The sequence below is a fragment of the Apostichopus japonicus genome, chromosome 7 (assembly GCF_037975245.1).
Source record: "Apostichopus japonicus isolate 1M-3 chromosome 7, ASM3797524v1, whole genome shotgun sequence".
In the NCBI taxonomy this organism is placed as follows: domain Eukaryota; kingdom Metazoa; phylum Echinodermata; class Holothuroidea; order Aspidochirotida; family Stichopodidae; genus Apostichopus; species Apostichopus japonicus.
The window spans coordinates 8118626-8136330 of NC_092567.1; the positions used below are offsets into that span (position 1 = coordinate 8118626).

The 17705-nt window shown below is 41.6% G+C and overlaps 3 protein-coding genes across 4 annotated transcripts in view; 2 read left to right on the top strand and 1 right to left on the bottom strand.

The window, feature by feature from the left end:
- The window catches only part of LOC139970086 (uncharacterized), a 343535-nt gene extending 327299 nt beyond the window's left edge, over positions 1-16236 (bottom strand). Inside the window, exons 1-3 of one of the 2 annotated variants that reach the window (XM_071975754.1) lie at positions 16075-16236; positions 14933-15103; positions 13180-13324 (exon numbers count right to left, since the gene is read on the bottom strand). In XM_071975754.1, the coding sequence (XP_071831855.1) occupies positions 13180-13197 (18 nt within the window). In that variant the 5' untranslated portion in view covers positions 13198-13324; positions 14933-15103; positions 16075-16236. Of the gene's footprint in view, positions 1-13179; positions 13325-14932; positions 15104-16074 lie in introns of those variants that run through there. The other variant, XR_011793946.1, reaches the window with a different exon arrangement.
- Positions 1-17705, top strand: part of LOC139970030 (uncharacterized) — a 407172-nt gene that overhangs the window by 354723 nt on the left and 34744 nt on the right. The window lies entirely within an intron of this gene.
- Positions 1-17705, top strand: part of LOC139970062 (uncharacterized) — a 95243-nt gene that overhangs the window by 67350 nt on the left and 10188 nt on the right. The gene's annotated exons all lie outside the window — the stretch shown is intronic.

A 17705-nucleotide genomic window follows, 5' to 3' on the forward strand; every position in this document is an offset into this window, starting at 1 on the left:
ACCCTACATCGCATACCATCGTGTACCGTACGGTCCGTGAAAGTTGCACAGTGTACCGCGGGATGCTAATGTAAACAACGAAATGTCTTATGTAGATGGAGAAAAAGGCATGGAGGTCCAATTATGTCAAAACTCTCTTTTACATTAGAAATGGCGAATTAGGGGCTGCAGCCCCCCCCCCCCCCCCCGCGCCTCCTACACCTATGTGTGTAGTGTTCGGTTTCGGAAATATCTGCTTTTTTCATTTCCTTCAACCAAGTTTTATAATAGCCGTTATAAGAGTTTTTAACGTGGGCGGCGATCCGTACTTCCGAGTGGGGGGGGGGGGCGGGGGATTGACCTTGTTGACTATCTAAGCGTAGCGCCACCAAATGGCGCGAAGCGTACAAGAAAATTTTGGGATTAACAAACCCTCTAGATGGCTGGAAACGGCACTTCCCGCGAGGTTTCCAAGCGGCATATACCCAACTTTAAAATAGGGATATCATGTCCGAAATATCTCATAATCAGGATCCAAAATACTTTTTTTTTTAAATTTCGGGTGTTCTTTTGGGAAAATTGCCCCTGTCAATCTTGTTTCAGGCGCTACGTTAGAATGTTCGAGAACTCTTTGATATTATTCGATGAAGAAAATGGCCTCATGCAGGCTATTATAGGCCTATACACATGCAATACACAATTACACATAGTTACATTCTTAGGTACCGATTGCTAGGGCATCCAGGTGAAATGTGTATTTAGCATTACCGTGGTAACATGAGATTCTCAGCTGTTCGAGGGAACATGTACGTGTGTAGGCCTACTATAGGGCCTATATGAATCATGGAGGTAAATGAATCTGGAGGATTCATGTCAATTGGGCGCGCGCGTACCATGCATGGAGGGTCATGTGATGTGTTCCAGGGTGGTACTAATATATTACTCTCCCCATTACGCATGATGATTTCACCCAACTAGTACGTAAATGTGTATGCGTGCTTAGAGCAGCAGACGACGTGCACCCGTTACCTAGCAATAACCTTGCCTGTAGCCTGACGTGATAGCTATATTCCCGTCGAGCAGCATTAGGCTCTGTTCCATGGAGAATTCCGTGGGTTGCACTGAACTAAACATTTCCCCACAGCAACACGTCCAGTTCAACAATCCTTTTCGACAAAAAATCGTTCTTGAAATACAATTCAGACATCGACATCGACATTTCCGCTGCAAGCCCAATGTATCTATACTTGTTCTGTGCCAGCATGTCTAACGTTAGCATTATTAGCACTATTTCGTAGGCCTGAAGTACCAGTACCTGCTTTGGCCGTTAGTTCACATGTCCGAACCGACAAATCTTTCACGAAGTAACTAACACTATTCTCGAACTGCTACAGAGAAATATCAGTTTGGTACTACCCTGGAACACATCACATGACCCTCCATGAATGGTACGCGCGCGCCCAATTAACATGAATCCTCCAGATTCATTTACCTCGATGGATATGAATACTATGAGGGTACATATATGCACTATATCAATACCGTGGGCGCAATAATACATTTTGTTGTTATAGGGCCAATGAAGCCTACAGTCAACTATTCTTGCTTTATAAAGACGCTTTATTTGAAAAGATCGCACTGCGTTTATGGTAGGCGAGAAATGAAGCTAAAAAAGAGCCGTACAATAACGATGATGCATAAATGTAGGCATGAAAATATTCTTATCCCTGGCATTTGGTGGGGGAATATGGTGTATTACATCCCCTCCACCCATTTTCATGGGGGGATATATCCCCCCTTCCCCCCAGGATCGCCGCCCATGGGTTTTAATATTTGTACACCAATAAATTAACTGTGTCTGAATTTTCGAAAATTTCTGACCAACATTCTTTATCACACTTCCCTCTACTCGTGCATTTTTGACCGGTCTGTTAGGGGTTGAAGGAGGTTTTTCTATATTGGTTGTCCATAGATGAAATTTTGTGCAACATTATGGGTATGTTTTGAAGTGAGTTTATTCACGAGAAATGTGAATTTTCAAATTCTGAACAAATAATGGGCTTGGAACCTTGAAAAGTGGGCCTGACGGATATTGTGGGCCGCGACGTACAATCACCTATAAAAAGCAATGATCCACAGGACATGCGATGAGGTCGAACATGATTTGTGACTGGTGACAATCTTCAAAAAGGTTATGGATGGAAAAAACACTATCGGGAAATACTTGCAAGGTTCTCAGGCAAAAAGTGTACATCTGGTTGGTCATTTTCAAGCCCGAGAGGTGCCATTTCCGGTGATCTAGGGGGTATCAAAACCAGGAATTTCTTGTACGCTGCGCGCCAACCGATGGTGGCGCTCCGCTTAGTAATTCGCGCCCCCCGGGTTAGAAAATCCTGGATACGCCCCTGGTTAGGATAATACTGCTTAAAGTTTCTTCCTTTGTTTTGAGATGTGACAGACTCGAGTTTGTGAACATATTGTTTCACTAATCAGTTATTTCTACAAATTATCAGTAGACAGAGATTAGTTCACCAGTATATAGGCATAGGAGATAAAGCTACACACACAACCAGCTGCTTTAAGCTAAAATAGAAAATGCTCTGATCAGGAGCATCAATCCGAATTGAGAGTTGGGTGGGGGGGGGGCATAAATAGGAAACATGAATAAACCGAAGGAGTCGACTTAGCGCAAAGCCTTTTTGGGTGGGGTTCAGGGGCGAATCCCCGCCAGTGGTCCACGAGTCGGACTCTACAAATCTCCAGGTTTACTTCTGTTTGGTGCCTGAATTGATGTGTCATTCATAAATATATTTAATAAAAGTCACATTTGACAAGATTAGCTTTGAATTAAAAAGACTTATCTATTTCACCTCCTGATATAACGTAAGGCATTAATCATGATTATTCAGATTGAAACTTAAACCCAAAAGGAAACATCTAAACTTTGAACACAAGGTTATCTAGTTATCCAGACATATACAACATGCACACATATAGTATTATAAATGCATTTGAAAAGCACTATTTGGTATTTAGGCACATTCACTTCATCGGAAACAACAAATCATAAAAATAAAGATAAACATCAGGGCCGTAGCCTGGGTAGAATTCCTAGCAGCAGTTAAGGAACATCGAGAAACAATATCGTCCAAATGTAACATAGCGATGCTTTGATGTGCGGATATACGGTACCAGGCGCTTTCTCAAGAAATTTGAGTGGGTTGGTCATTTCCAAAAAGGGACCGTCATGACACTATCTAAGGACCTAGTGTGGGTAGGGGAGGGGGAATGAGCTGAGTGAGTGGACCGTGTATTCTTAGTAAAACATTGTGGCACTAATATAGGGGATAACAGTGAAACATACGTAATAAGTATATTTATGAACCGTAGTTTCACGTAAGACTGCTACACTGTTCATGCAGGTTAAATCTTTGGAGCTCTCTACCTTTATTTTTATTATAATCCCACTCTGCCCCAGCCAGCCCCCCCCCCTCCCTCTGAAAAACCACCAGAAACAGTAGTCGCATCAGAGATCGTGCATATACGTGATGAGCAGTTAAAGTAAACCTTATGTTACTTGACCGCCATTCCTACACTACGTGCCTAGAATCTCAGAGTTTGCACACTACAGACTAATTAAATCAGAAGAAATGATATGAACATTTATCGTAGGCCTACTTTCATTTAGAAAGTGTAAATCTCAAAGGGCAGCTACCCATGCGCAGGCTACGGCCCTGAATACTAAACTACTGCGTGTAAAGATCAATGCACTGACCCTGTTAGGAAAGATAAAAAAAATACCGTTTATAACCATCGTCCCCTCCATCCCCCAAACCCCTTCCATCTCCTCAACCCCCTCTATCTCCCCAACCCCACCATATCTCTCAAACCCCTCCATCTCCCCAACCCCCTCCATCTCCTCAACCCCTCCATCTCCCTCAAACCCCTCCTACCCCACAAGACCCCTCCATCCCCACCTCATTCATCTCCCCAACCCCTTCCATCTCCCTCACACCCCTCCATCCCCCACCCTCTCCAACTCCCCAACCCCTCCATCCCCGCCCTCTCCAACCCGCTCCATCTCCCTCACACCCCTCCATCCCCCACCCTCTCCAACTCCCTAACCCGCTCCATCAAACCCCTCCATCTCCCTCACACCCCTCCATCCCCCACCCTCTCCAACTCCCCAACCCGCTCCATCTCCCTCACACCCCTCCACCCCCACCCTCTCCAACTCCCCAACCCCTCCCTCAAACCCCTCCATCCCAACCCTCTCCAACTCCCCAACCCGCTCCATCTCCCTTACACCCCTCCATTCACCACCTTCTCCAACTCCCCAACCCTCTCAATCTCCCTAACACCCCTCCATCCCCCACCCTCTCCAACGCCCTAACCCGCTCCATCTCCATCAAACCCCTTCATCTCCCCTCCATCCCCCACCCTCTCCAACTCCCCAACATCTCCCTCAAACCCCTCCATCTCTCTCCATCCCCACCCTCTCCAACTCCCCAACCCGCTACATCTCCCTCACACCCCTCCATCCCCCACCCTCTCCCCAACCCCTCCCTCAAACCCCTCCATCTCCCTACATCCCCACCCTCTCAAACCCCTCCCTCAAACCCCTCCATCTCCCTCCATCCCCACCCTCTCCAACTCCCCAACCCGCTCCATCTCCCTCACACCCCTCCATCCCCCACCCTCTCAAACTCCCCAACCCCTCCCTCAAACCCCTCCATCCCCACCCTCTCCAACTCCCCAACCCGCTCCATCTCCCTCACACCCCTCCATCCCCCACCCTCTCAAACTCCCCAACCCCTCCCTCAAACCCCTCCATCCCCCACCTTCTCCAAATCCCCAACCCGCTCCATCTCCGTCACACCCCTCCATCCCCAACCCTCTCCAACCCTCTCAATCTCCCTCACACCCCTCCATCCCCCACCCTCTCCAACGCCCTAACCCGCTCCATCTCCATCAAACCCATTCATCTCCCCTCCATCCCCACCCTCTCCAACTTCCCAACCCGCTCCATCTCCCTCACACCCCTCCATTCCCCACCCTCTCCAACTCCCTCCATCAAACCCCTACATCTCCATCAAACCCCTCCATCTCCCTCAAACCCCTCCATCCCCACCCTCTCCAACTCCCCAACCCGCTCCATGTCCCTCACACCACTCCATCCCCCACCCTCTCCAACTCCCCAACCCCTCCCTCAAACCCCTCCATCTCCCTCCATCCCCACCCTCTCCAACTCCCCAACCCGCTCCATCCCCCTCACACCCCTCCATCCCCCACCCTCTCCAACTCCCCAACCCCTCCATCCCCCACCCTCTCCAACTCCCCAACCCCTCCATCCCCACCCTCTCCAACTCCCCAACCCGCTCCATCTCCCTCACACCCCTCCATTCCCCACCCTCTCCAACTCCCCAACCCCCTCCATCAAACCCCTCCATCTCCATCAAACCCCTCCATCTCCCTCAAACCCCTCCATCCCCACCCTCTCCAACTCCCCAACCCGCTCCATCTCCCTCACACCACTCCATCCCCCACCCTCTCCAACTCCCCAACCCCTCCCTCAAACCCCTCCATCTCCACCATCTCCAACCCGCTCCATCTCCCTCACACCCCTCCATTCCCCACCCTCTCCAACTCCCCAACCCGCTCCATCTCCCTCACACCCCTCCATCCCCCAACCTCTCCAACTTCCCAACCCCTCCCTCAAACCCCTCCATCTCCCTCCATCCCCACCCTCTCCAACTCCCCAACCCGCTCCATTCTCCCTCACACCCCGCCATTCCCCACCCTCTCCAACTCCCCAACCCGCTCCATCTCCCTCACACCACTCCATCCCCCACCCTCTCCAACTCCCCAACCCCTCCCTCAAACCCCTCCATCTCCCTCCATCCCCACCATCTCCAACCCGCTCCATCTCCCTCACACCCCTCCATCCCACCTTCTCCAACTCCCCAACCCGCTCCATCTCCCTCACACCCCTCCATCCCCCAACCTCTCCAACTTCCCAACCCCTCCCTCAAACCCCTCCATCTCCCTCCATCCCCACCCTCTCCAACTCCCCAACCCACTCCATCTCCCTCACACCACTCCATCCCCCACCCTCTCCAACTCCCCAACCCCTCCCTCAAACCCCTCCATCTCCCTCCATCCCCACCATCTCCAACCCGCTCCATCTCCCTCACACCCCTCCATCCCACCTTCTCCAACTCCCCAACCCGCTCCATCTCCCTCACACCCCTCCATCCCCCAACCTCTCCAACTTCCCAACCCCTCCCTCAAACCCCTCCATCTCCCTCCATCCCCACCCTCTCCAACTCCCCAACCCGCTCCATCTCCCTCACACCCCTCCATTCCCCACCCTCTCCAACTCCCCAACCCCTCCATCTCCATCAAACCCCTACATCTCCATCAAACCTCTCCATCTCCCTGAAACCCCTCCATCCCCACCCTCTCCATCTCCCCTCTCTTTCTCCACTCCTCTAACAATTTATAATATTATACATAAAGTATAATTATACTGTACAAGTATAAATGAACAACGGAAAACTTTCTGGGAATAATAAACAAGAAAAGAGGAATTAAAGTTCAACAGTAAACACAATAATCAGCATCTCATGAATAATCATCAACCATATACATAAACATGAGAGGGTTTTATTACATCATTAGCCTTAACTAACCATCATTGGAATTCATTACATTCTTATTAATTAGGTGTAACATTACCTTTCAAGCTAATGTTCGGTCCACATAGAGGCGAACATGAATTATGAATGGTTGGGCCTACATCATGGACAGAAGCGAAGTATACAGTCTCTGGCCTTATATACCATATAAAAGTATCTTAATATATTTATCACTCAGCAGCTTGAGGAAGTATTGTTTATAACACAACCGCCATTCTTTCTATTTATTACGACGACCAACATTGTATAACAGCAGTATTGACAGAATAATAAATATAACCATATATAGTAAACCAAGAAACATGAGGGTGGAATGTGACCAGAAAAGAACATAGAACAGAATAGACAGATACATAGAATATATAATAATATATGTAGGGTTAACAGAAATAAATGGCTAAGATTCAATGCATAAGAATTCTCTTAAGTTTGTAAAGTGATGCCGGTCTGGTGTATGGCAAGCATCAGAGAGCTTCAGTTACAATAATATTTAAGGAATGTTTCACAAGAGTAATATTGTGGATTGGACAGCAACTGAACAGGTTCTGCTACTCCTCTCTCTCTCGACACTGAAAACATAACATAAATTAATGTTAAAACATGGCAAAACAATATTGTTGACTGACCACAGCTTACTTTAAGTTGTGGACAGCAATTAGAATCCTTAGATAGACATATGGCAACATATATTTATTTATTAGAAATGGTAGCAAATTTAAAGCCATTGGTATCCGATGACTGTCAAATTGCTGGCTACACTACACAATGTTTCTCACATATGAACTCACTATATGTATAACACAGTTCTGTGTAACTGATTGATTTCAACAAGAGTATTTCATTTTAGAAATATGGAATTCAGCATTCATCAGTTTAGTCCTCAGTACCCAACAAACTGTGACTGTCTATGTACCTGCATGGTAACTCAACATGCTGATAATAAGTTCGGGTTGATATGCTACAGCATGCCAGATAATCTTGGGAGTATCCCACAGGTGACAATGCACATATAAATTCAACGACTTTATAGTTTCTTAATTTCAAACACATCCCTGGGAGGGCGTTGTGGTCAAGTGGTTAAGGCAGTGGATTGATCTAAGGATTACAGGTTCGAGCCCTGGCCAGATCATTGCGTTGTGTCCTTGGGCAAGGTGCTTTATCTCCATTGCCTCTCTTCACCCGGGTGTATAAATGGGGACTTGTAAATATAGTTGTGTGCGCCAGTTTGTGGCTGCACCCTATGGGAAGTCCCCCCGAGGACATGAGATTGTGGTGCCTAAGGAGAGATTGATTGAATTGTCCACACTTTGGTGTGTAGGTGTGACAACTTACCAATGACCAGGGTCAAGTTGTAAAAGTCGTTTGAAAGGGCCTCGGCCCTGTACAAGACTGTAAAACTAATAATAATCATAATCAGACCAAGATACATACTACAAAAAAACTTACCTTGCCTGGCATTTGGGCAATCTTTATTTTCTACAGAAGTTGGAGTTTTCTGATGAACTGTTAATTTAGGTATCTATCAGTAGCTGTCTCCACTTTACAGAAATCTTCCATGCACCACTGCATACTACACAATAGTAGTTGTGTTTAGTCAAGTTTGTTAGCTCTACACAATTAAACAAGTGGAATCTTAAAAATGTCATTTGATGTTATTTATAGAGCTAATTAGGCAATCTGTCTTCATCTATGTCCTGTAGATTTGATCAATGGTATCCAACACAGCCCATTACCATTTCACAAACTGACTGTTAAGAAATTATTATGTAAAGTCTCACCAGACTCACAGCCACAAAGGAAGTTATGTCATCAGTGATGTGTCCCAGCTTGACTTTTTCTTTCACTTTCTTGGAGGAAATGTACAGAAGAAACTGTATCACCTGGAAGTTAAAGAGAAAATACACAATAATTCAACTTTCCATTCACTAGATTTATCAAGGAGAAAATTCAAGGTCTGTGATAATTTTTGTAACATACATCAACATCTTCCCTTGTGTCTTATAGAGCTGTAACCTCAGGGCAACAAATATATTGTTTTTAGGAATATGTTTACATCTGATGTAAGCAATTACAACACTTGTAGTGGTGACTGATCAACTCCATGTTACCTCCCAAGAATTGTGTAGCCAACCCCCCCCCCCCGCCCCGATAAATAACATCTTTTGACAATTGCTGGAAATTTTCTACCAGCTTTGTGAGCTATCTTTTATAGTATTGCAACAGAAAATAAATGTAGAAAACACATCTGCTGGAGTTTGCTGGAATTATCTCTTAAATGGCCAGTATTATAACTAAAGTGCAAATAATGTACATCTTAAACAGAACACATTAAGAGAATCCTTCAACACTGTTGACCAATGGCTAAGAATTGAATTCTGAATTACTTTGGTTTTTACTCTGAGGACATGCATAGGATCCAGAAGGTTCATGCATGTTTTGTATTACTGACTGACAACAACATATCCACACATTACAGTAAACCCACTAAAGACTTCCATTTGTAATCCCTTAGTATATAGCTCTTGGACAAATGACATAAAACCTAAATTATCTTCAGATTTAAATTTCACACCAATTTTATTGGGTTTTAGATCTACAGAGAGGGGGAAGGGTAGGAAAGGTTAGGATGGAAACAGAGATTTTTATGGTTCCTGTTAGTCAATCTACATGGTTCTAACTTAGTGTGGGTATGGTTCTAACTTAGTGTGTGTATGGGTCTCACTTTGTGTGCAGTGACTCTATTTAATTGTTAGGGCACATGCACTTATGAATTAAATTGATTGTTTATGAGCCTGCCATACATTTTACTGCCTATTATTTGCGGAAATTACAGTAGGCTGACGATACAGAGGAGTCTGGCTGCGCTGTTAAGACTGATTACTACCCTTACCTGCCACACAACACTATGACACACTGATAAATTAGAAGGGATCAAGTCATCTGAATATTTTGTTCCTTCATTTATGATGGCTACACAAAACAAAGAAATGGACCCAGTATACTAAACACATACACCTCTTTGTGTACTTTTACACAATGGTAAGCAATACAATGTATGACATGTATTGCCTAATATATGGTGTATGTATGTTAGACTGAAGCCATTATTTTCTTCCCTAGGCCCTTAGGGAGTTTGTTGATCAAGCAAGATTCAAAACATTTACTGTTCCAACAGGATTAGGCAGTAACAAAGTCACTTCCTACTTCAGAATCAAATCTAATTATAACTACAACCCAGCTTACCAGTCCTGCTATACTCTAAGTATACACTAATCATTACCATCAGCATATTGTAAACCATTCTGTGCAAGATCCACATCATGTGACCCCCAAAGATTGTCTCAAGAAAGATTAATCCACATTTACCTAATCAGGAGATATAGACAAAGACAATAAGAAACATATCAGAACTAGATGTTTAATGCAAACGATAAAATCCCTTGTTTCTGAGTTTGCCTTTTTAATATTTACTCAACAGTTATTCCATTGCTCACAGATACACAAGCTTATGCTAAAATGACTCAATAATTGCAGGTTCATTCATTTTATTGCAAGGCGCTTTTATTTTAAAGTTGAATAATTTTTGGAAATTTATCCATAAAGAAAACAAAAGGCAAAATTTGGTAACATGTTTGCAATCCTATGGATAAGACTATTAATTGGTCAGCACACTTTCTAATTAGATACTTTTAACGTTTTTTGGTGCAGCAGGCCAATGAAGTTGTTCATCTTTGTATGAACACCAAATTTCTAATTCTATTACTTTGAAGTCAAGCAAAGTTAGGCCTAATTACTGGTCTAGATTGCTTTTTTCAAACTATCTGTATACCAGTGTGAAGCAGAGGCTGCTCTATTACATAAATGTTAGTGTTTTTGCTTTCACAACTTTCCCAGTAACTTCATTTCCAATTTTGCCAATATACAGCAACATGATGCACCCCTCCCCCTCCCTACCCAAACACACTGTTATAACAGAATTACTGAATTACACAATAACTTTAAGAACAGAAAAATCATACAAATGCATTAAAGATTACAGATGACATAACATGCTAAGTGATTGTCATATTGTGTTGTATGATCTTCTGTGATAGAATCATAAACTGTTGCTTGTCATAGTGCAATAGTCAATACCTAGCATTATTCATGGCATATTTAATATGATGGGATAGGTGGAACTTGTCATAAATTACATAATATCCACTCAACCTGGAGGCTGTGATAATTGAAAGCCTTCATTAGCATTATATGCTCACACAGTGACAGGAATGAAAGTGCTGCATCATGAAAAAATGGATGCTAATGACCATTAAAAATTGGTCAGATTTGAGAGATTAGAGATGTACTTGGCATCAGAATTTCATCCTCTTGAAACCTACAATTATGATACAATTTGTAGAGATGATGCTACAATTAGAGAAATACTGAACAAAAGAGGTCTCACAGAATCCCTGAGTCTAAGACACAAACTTTAGCAGTATTCTAACTAGATTGTTTATATGTCTTGTTTTAACAGTGATTTGAATTGAAGGGAGTTGGGGGGGGGGTGCTGGATGATAGACTTTCCGGTGGGGAAATTTCCCTTGAGGGATCATCTGATACGTCATGGAGTAAAAATATTAAAATACCACTTTCATTTTCATGGAGGAGGGGAGGAGGGGGCAGGGGTGGGTGGGTAAGAATCAGTTGGTGGACCATACAATCATTACCCTGCTCATGTTAACTGTACACATTTCTTCCAAGAGCTGTAATCCGGATATGGTAAAGCCCTAAAAAGGCTGGTCTCAGGACTGAATAATTCCAGTTTACCTGATGATGAGAAAAAAAAACTGCATTTGGTGATCAATTATAATGTTATTATTCAGGTAAATTTTCATCATCGGGTCTGCAAGTAGCAGCATTCTACCATGTAGCATTGTCAAACACAGAACACAGCTGATATAAACATATGGTATGCAGCAAAATGCTACTGCAGTTTCAAAATAAATCACTCAGTTATAATTATAATAACAATGTAAAGAAACTAATGCAACCAGAATACAAATATATACTGTAGACTGTACAAGATGAGTTCAAGGTCTCATAATGCTTCCCAAAGTGTGTATACAGCTCACCTACAGTAATACCAAGCTAATTGAAATATAAAGAAACATTAACTTAAAATTGAGACAAGCATGGAATCTTCAATACAAACTTTAGGCAATAACACTGGACTGTCTATACAGTAGGTTGATGAATTTGTAGGATTTCTGAAATGATGACATTGTACTCTAATTGATTGAGTTAAAGTACATATTTTTCTATCTGCAGACTTTGACATATACTGTTATTTCATAACATGTTGTTCGGTGCAGTCCTGTTGTGAGAGGGTGAGGGTTGGGTGGAGGCTACAGTTGTACGTCAGCTAAGTGCCCAGTGAAATATGTGATAAAGATTGATATACTTTAAACTTTGGATAAACAAAGACTTAAAAAAGTGGATCTGGTGACACAACTGTGCATTTAACTGTGCCTGGCTCTCAATGTCACTGGTTTTGTGTACACCTTACTTGAATAATGCTTCTTTAGCCTTACAAGATGTGATTGTGAATCTAAGAACTGGTGTGTGACAGTTTATCAGGAGTTTGGAGAAAAATATCAAAGAAGTAAATTAGATACAAACCCAACCATAATCTTTAGCTGATATGAAAGACACCTTTGAGATGAATACCAAAGGTGGAGGTGATTTGCATTTTACTGTCCAATTACATTTCAAATCATATTTCCAATATATATGTAAGCAAATGCTTAAAACAGTCATCTCTACTGTACTACAGTAAATAAACATCATAACAAACAAAGTACATTAAAGTTCAAGATTATATCCATAGTTGTGTGACCTTTGTGTGACCTACCTAAATTAATCAAGGTTTCTTGTTTTTGTTTGATGGAGTGTTCATTACAAATACCTCTAACTCAAAGCTCAGCGATACAGACTGAGTTGACTTCTTTAATGTTTCTACAGCATTATGAAATATCTAAAATGGTATTTCAAGTTTTTGGTTTTAATCTGAAGAAAATAAATATCTAAACAGAAGACTTATTTGTGGGTAACCCAAACTACTGTACTTTCATACAAACCAACAAGTTGTCTTCCAGTCTTACCACTCTGGGATTGTCAGGAGTTCTAGAGGCCTTTATTCATTTGAGTCTGGGAGGCAATTTTATTTCAGTTTGACATATGGTAAAATGTACCAGAGGGTGTTTAGGCAGTTAATTGTGTAATGGCAAGCTCATTACAACCATACCAAGTACTGGATTAATCCAGCAAGAATCCAATCATGTTATTGTCCTTACTAGGGATTAATTCTGTCAGTTGTATTTTGAGTGGATGAGTTAAAACTTTATATAAAATTCTTTTAGTGAGAGTGAATGGAGATTAAAGAGTATTCCTTGATCTGCGAGGCTATTCAAAAAGTCTACCTCACATATTTGAAACATTATCATTACTGTTCTACACTTACCATTAATGTGATTACCATCACAAGGAGGAAATATCAGCTGATGAACCATTCATCGTCTTTGTCAGCACAGTATGAACACTTCCATCAAAAACTGGTAACTACAGATGGAATAGGTGATCCTCTAATAGCTGGCTTCATAATTAACCTAATGAAGAGAAAAGAAAGTGATGTGAATGAGATTTAAGTCCTAATTATAGGAGAAATTGAGAATGTCAGTAAGAAAAAGATGTGTGTATGTCTCTGGCCTGTATACATGGACATTCAGCGAAAAAATCCAGAGGTAGGAAAGTACACTTCAGTTGCCAGTAACCAGGTATTAAGTGTAAAAACAATGAACCAGTTAACCATCAAACTTGAACCGGATTGTCCGTTGTTAGTGGAAGTGGCATATAAAGGTGTGGTGCAGTGATATAAATGAGCTCCCAAAGGAGAGTCCAACCTCACACGAACCCAACCATGCATGGTTTTGGCTTGACTGAGAAATATGTGAGATTTCGCACCTCTCTTTCCTATTGAGGACAAAATCTCTTTTGAATTTCCACTCATAAGGAGATAATAATATCTAAGTTAGTGTGTAGATGTGGTGGATGGGTGTTTTATATTATTTTTCTTCATTTAATGGCACCAGGCCCCTGGAGACTGCATTGCCTACACTGACTTAGTTACACCACTCTCTGGGGGTCTCTTTCTATAATTTTTGATCACCAAAGGTTTATAAAGTACCCTGTTCAGCTGGTCAATAGCCATACAATATGGCCAGTTCTACAAATTTGGCAGATGAAGACACTTGTAACCTTAAAATATTGAGTTAAGAAAGTTTTGAGATGATGAAGTTAAAATTTTGACTAATGAGGTAATACAAAAATGTCAGAATTTTTACTTTTAAGTTATATCTTGAGATATAAAAGTCAAACTGTTAATATTTGGGACACTTATTTAGTTTTCCTATGTCCCTATTAAGCCACTGTACCAAGTTGGTGAAGTTAGATCAGTTTGAGACCAATTAGATTTTTTTAAAACCAACTGCAGTGTCTGGCAAAGCAATGTTTAAAAATTAAACAAGCACAAGTGACAATTATGTATTCACAGCTACATATACTCAGATTAGTAGGAAGTATTTCCAATTGTGTTTTCTGTTTATAGTGGCTGGACTAACAAGGGTACTGCAAAGCTCTCCAAATCTTCAGTATTTTCACATAGTTTCTGGAATCTGCTAGCAATTTTGAGCACTTGAGGGCATGTCAGTAATAGAAGTACTTAATCTGATTTTACTCTGTGGAATATATATATCTGAGCCCTAGCTGGGTGCATCAGAAGAACTCTGTTACATCTCTGAGACTTCTTGTCCTCTTGTATTGAGTTCAAAGTGCATTCAAATACATGTTAGAGAAAAAAAAATGTAATTTCTATGAAGTAAATCTAAGCCCTGGTGGGAGTCCCTGTGGACTTTAGCTGCGACATTTTCACTTTTCAGATATTTAATTTTCTCTGATAGTGATTTTGCAGCCCTAGTGGAGCCCATGGGGGGGGGGGGCAAGTGCTCACCACCCTAGTGGATGCTTGTATATGATTGAATGCCCTCTAAATGTGTTTATTTTAAACAGTATTTAGCTCTCAAATATGCAAGGAAGACATGTTATCATGACATGATATTGATCAAGGGTTGCAGGGGAATTTAAATTCCTTAACTATGATTGCTAGCCAACAGTTTGGTGAATCAAGTCACAACAAACCAGATTTACTTCATTCTTACCATTCCTATGGAACTCTGTGCATCAAGAAGTGTAGGATACTGAAGAAGCTTGATAGGTTCATAGGTCCTAATCTCCTCTATCCGGTACAGTCTCTGTCTTCATATTCACCAGAGGGTTTCTTCCTACGGTTGGATTATTACATCACGGAGCTGTTCGAGTCACAGTGACTTCTAAATCAAAAGTGAAATACTAACATGAAATCATTTTAGTTATTCAAAAATTTCAGAAGACATCAGACACAAAAGGATACTAACAACAACAAAAAAACCCTGGTAGCAGTTCCACTTTGATCCAATCATTGATCTTTTTAATTTATTGATTATTCAGTATTAAAGTGTTTGGTTTCTAAAGCTTTTTGAACGTTCTTAGGAATTTTTGCATTCAGATAGCAATGTGACACTACAGCAGTCTTTGTGGGCAATCAACTTTACATGATAGCTGTAAAAGACCCATACACTTTTAGTAAGTAAATTATGTAAAAGTGAAATTTGATTTGTGATATTGAAGCTGAAGATACGTCAATAGGAAATGAGCATTACCAGCACAAAGCCTGGATATCCTGGATATGTTCCAATAATGGGTTGTCTTGGGCCAGTAAGGGTGGGTAAAGCACTGCAGTATTATGGGTGACAAACTACAATAATGCTTGCATATGATATGGAATATTAAATCTCAATCTCTGGAAAACCTTGCATTTCATTTGACCTTTACTCACTGACAGGTTAGCACTTAAACCCACAACATCCCAGGAGAGGAAACAATTTCAGAGTACTTTAAGTTTGTGACTAAAACCTTTCAGACAGTTGGATGATCTCGCAAGTGTCGAACACTTCTTTAATAAACTAATATGATCGAAGTATTCTGAGGGAGGAAACCCTCCCCTTCAACTTTTCACCATCTAACACTAGCAGGCTAGCATCACCATATTTCAGCTATTCCTACATTGTGCTGGGCATAGGTCACGCTTTATGCTGGCATTGCGGACTATTGAATACATTAACTAAAACCATTGGACTAGGCCTAAGTTAGGCTGCACTTTTCTTATATGACTAGAGACGACCTAAGCCATAACTTCAACGTTATGATGTCCCTGTCCTTGTAGGTACATAGCCTAACAATATGAAAGGAACACAAGACATACGTGGGATTTCTTCTTTGACAATTGCAATATACTCCGTCTGTTTCTTTCAGTATCACCATCTGAAATATATTGCAATATCTTCATATTAGTAAGCCAGTACTGTAGCTTCGGGGAATCACGTTAAACAAACAGAGAAGTACAACCATACAACCGTTCTTCAAACGCTGCTTTACACTGTGTCGTTGGTTTGTTTAGATGCTGAAGATGAGACTTGTTCAAGTCGTTTCCATTGGCTACGAGGGAAATTCCCCTCTTTTTCAGATAAATAATCAATTTTCTAGCTGAAATTATAGCTAGAGTATTTACAAGATAATAGCAAATTCATTAGATCTAAAAGTGAGAACTTCGACTACATGCTGCAAAACGGTAAATCATCATTTGCACCTCGATAATTTTCTGGTAATGTTGCTTTCATAGAATACTGTACAGCCGCTTGAAGTGTATACGTGTTATGGGTCGTAGCGTATAGGTCTTATGGAAAAGATAAAAAAAAAACTTAGTTATTACACTGCAACTCACCAAATTACAATTTGGACGGCCTCTTGACTATTCACAACAGATCTTCCGAAGTCCAAACATAAAAAGGGGTCCGGCACAAAATATATAATGAAAACGCAATATGCAAATCATGAAAACAAATATGATGGTAAAGCACAGCTACAGGTGTACACCCTTCCCTGTCCCCCCCCCCCGACTTAACAAAAACATATTCATAGGCAAAACTGCATGGTGTCTGGAGCCAAGCTGGTTGTCTAATTATGCCTCGGAGTGCACCAATTAACATAAATTTTCAAAACAATTTCAGGGGACGGGGCTACTGAGATTTGCCTTCAACAAGCCAACAACTCTGGCATTTCCATAGCAGTGTCAGTTGGGAGATCCCCCCCCCCCTTGAAATCCTATACTAAATATGGGGGTCGAGAAGGGGTCCCGTTCCCCTAGTCCTGCGAACCGATTTCAAGTAGTAGATAACATATATATATACATCTGCTAATAAAATGTGATGCATGGCTACATGTAGGTAACATGCTATAATGTGTACCTCTTTGTAAGGCATCATTGTATATAGGAATAATAAATGGTTGGGCAACATGCCCATCCAATAGTAATTTACGGAATAACTGGACGGGCAAGACTATATTTTCTGATTTTGTATGTAATTATACAATAGTGATTTTAACATCGCGGTCAGTTCAGTTTTTAAACTTCACACTAGTATGTTTTAGCACAACCTTAAATTTAGACAGATATTATAGTCTAACTACGCCCCAGAATTGTTTCAATCGGAGGACCAACAATCCCATACATGGAATTGCATTCAACGACTCCACAGCAACACCATCAAAACTTTCGCCACCTATAGTCTGACCATAAATGTTCATTCCCCTTCCTAAATTGATCGGGTGAATTTTTGAATGTGAACCCACGTTACAGGGTACTAGACCGTACAGGAGAGTCGATCCGTTTTCAGGATTGGAGAGGCAAAGTTATCGCTTATGCACTTAATCAGAAATATACACAAATTAGCCACAAGATGTACCTCCTCCTTAATGTTCACATGCTTCCCCATATCTATGTAGACATGTGACAAATCACTTGATTGGCGTAGGAAGGGATCAAGAAATGAATGG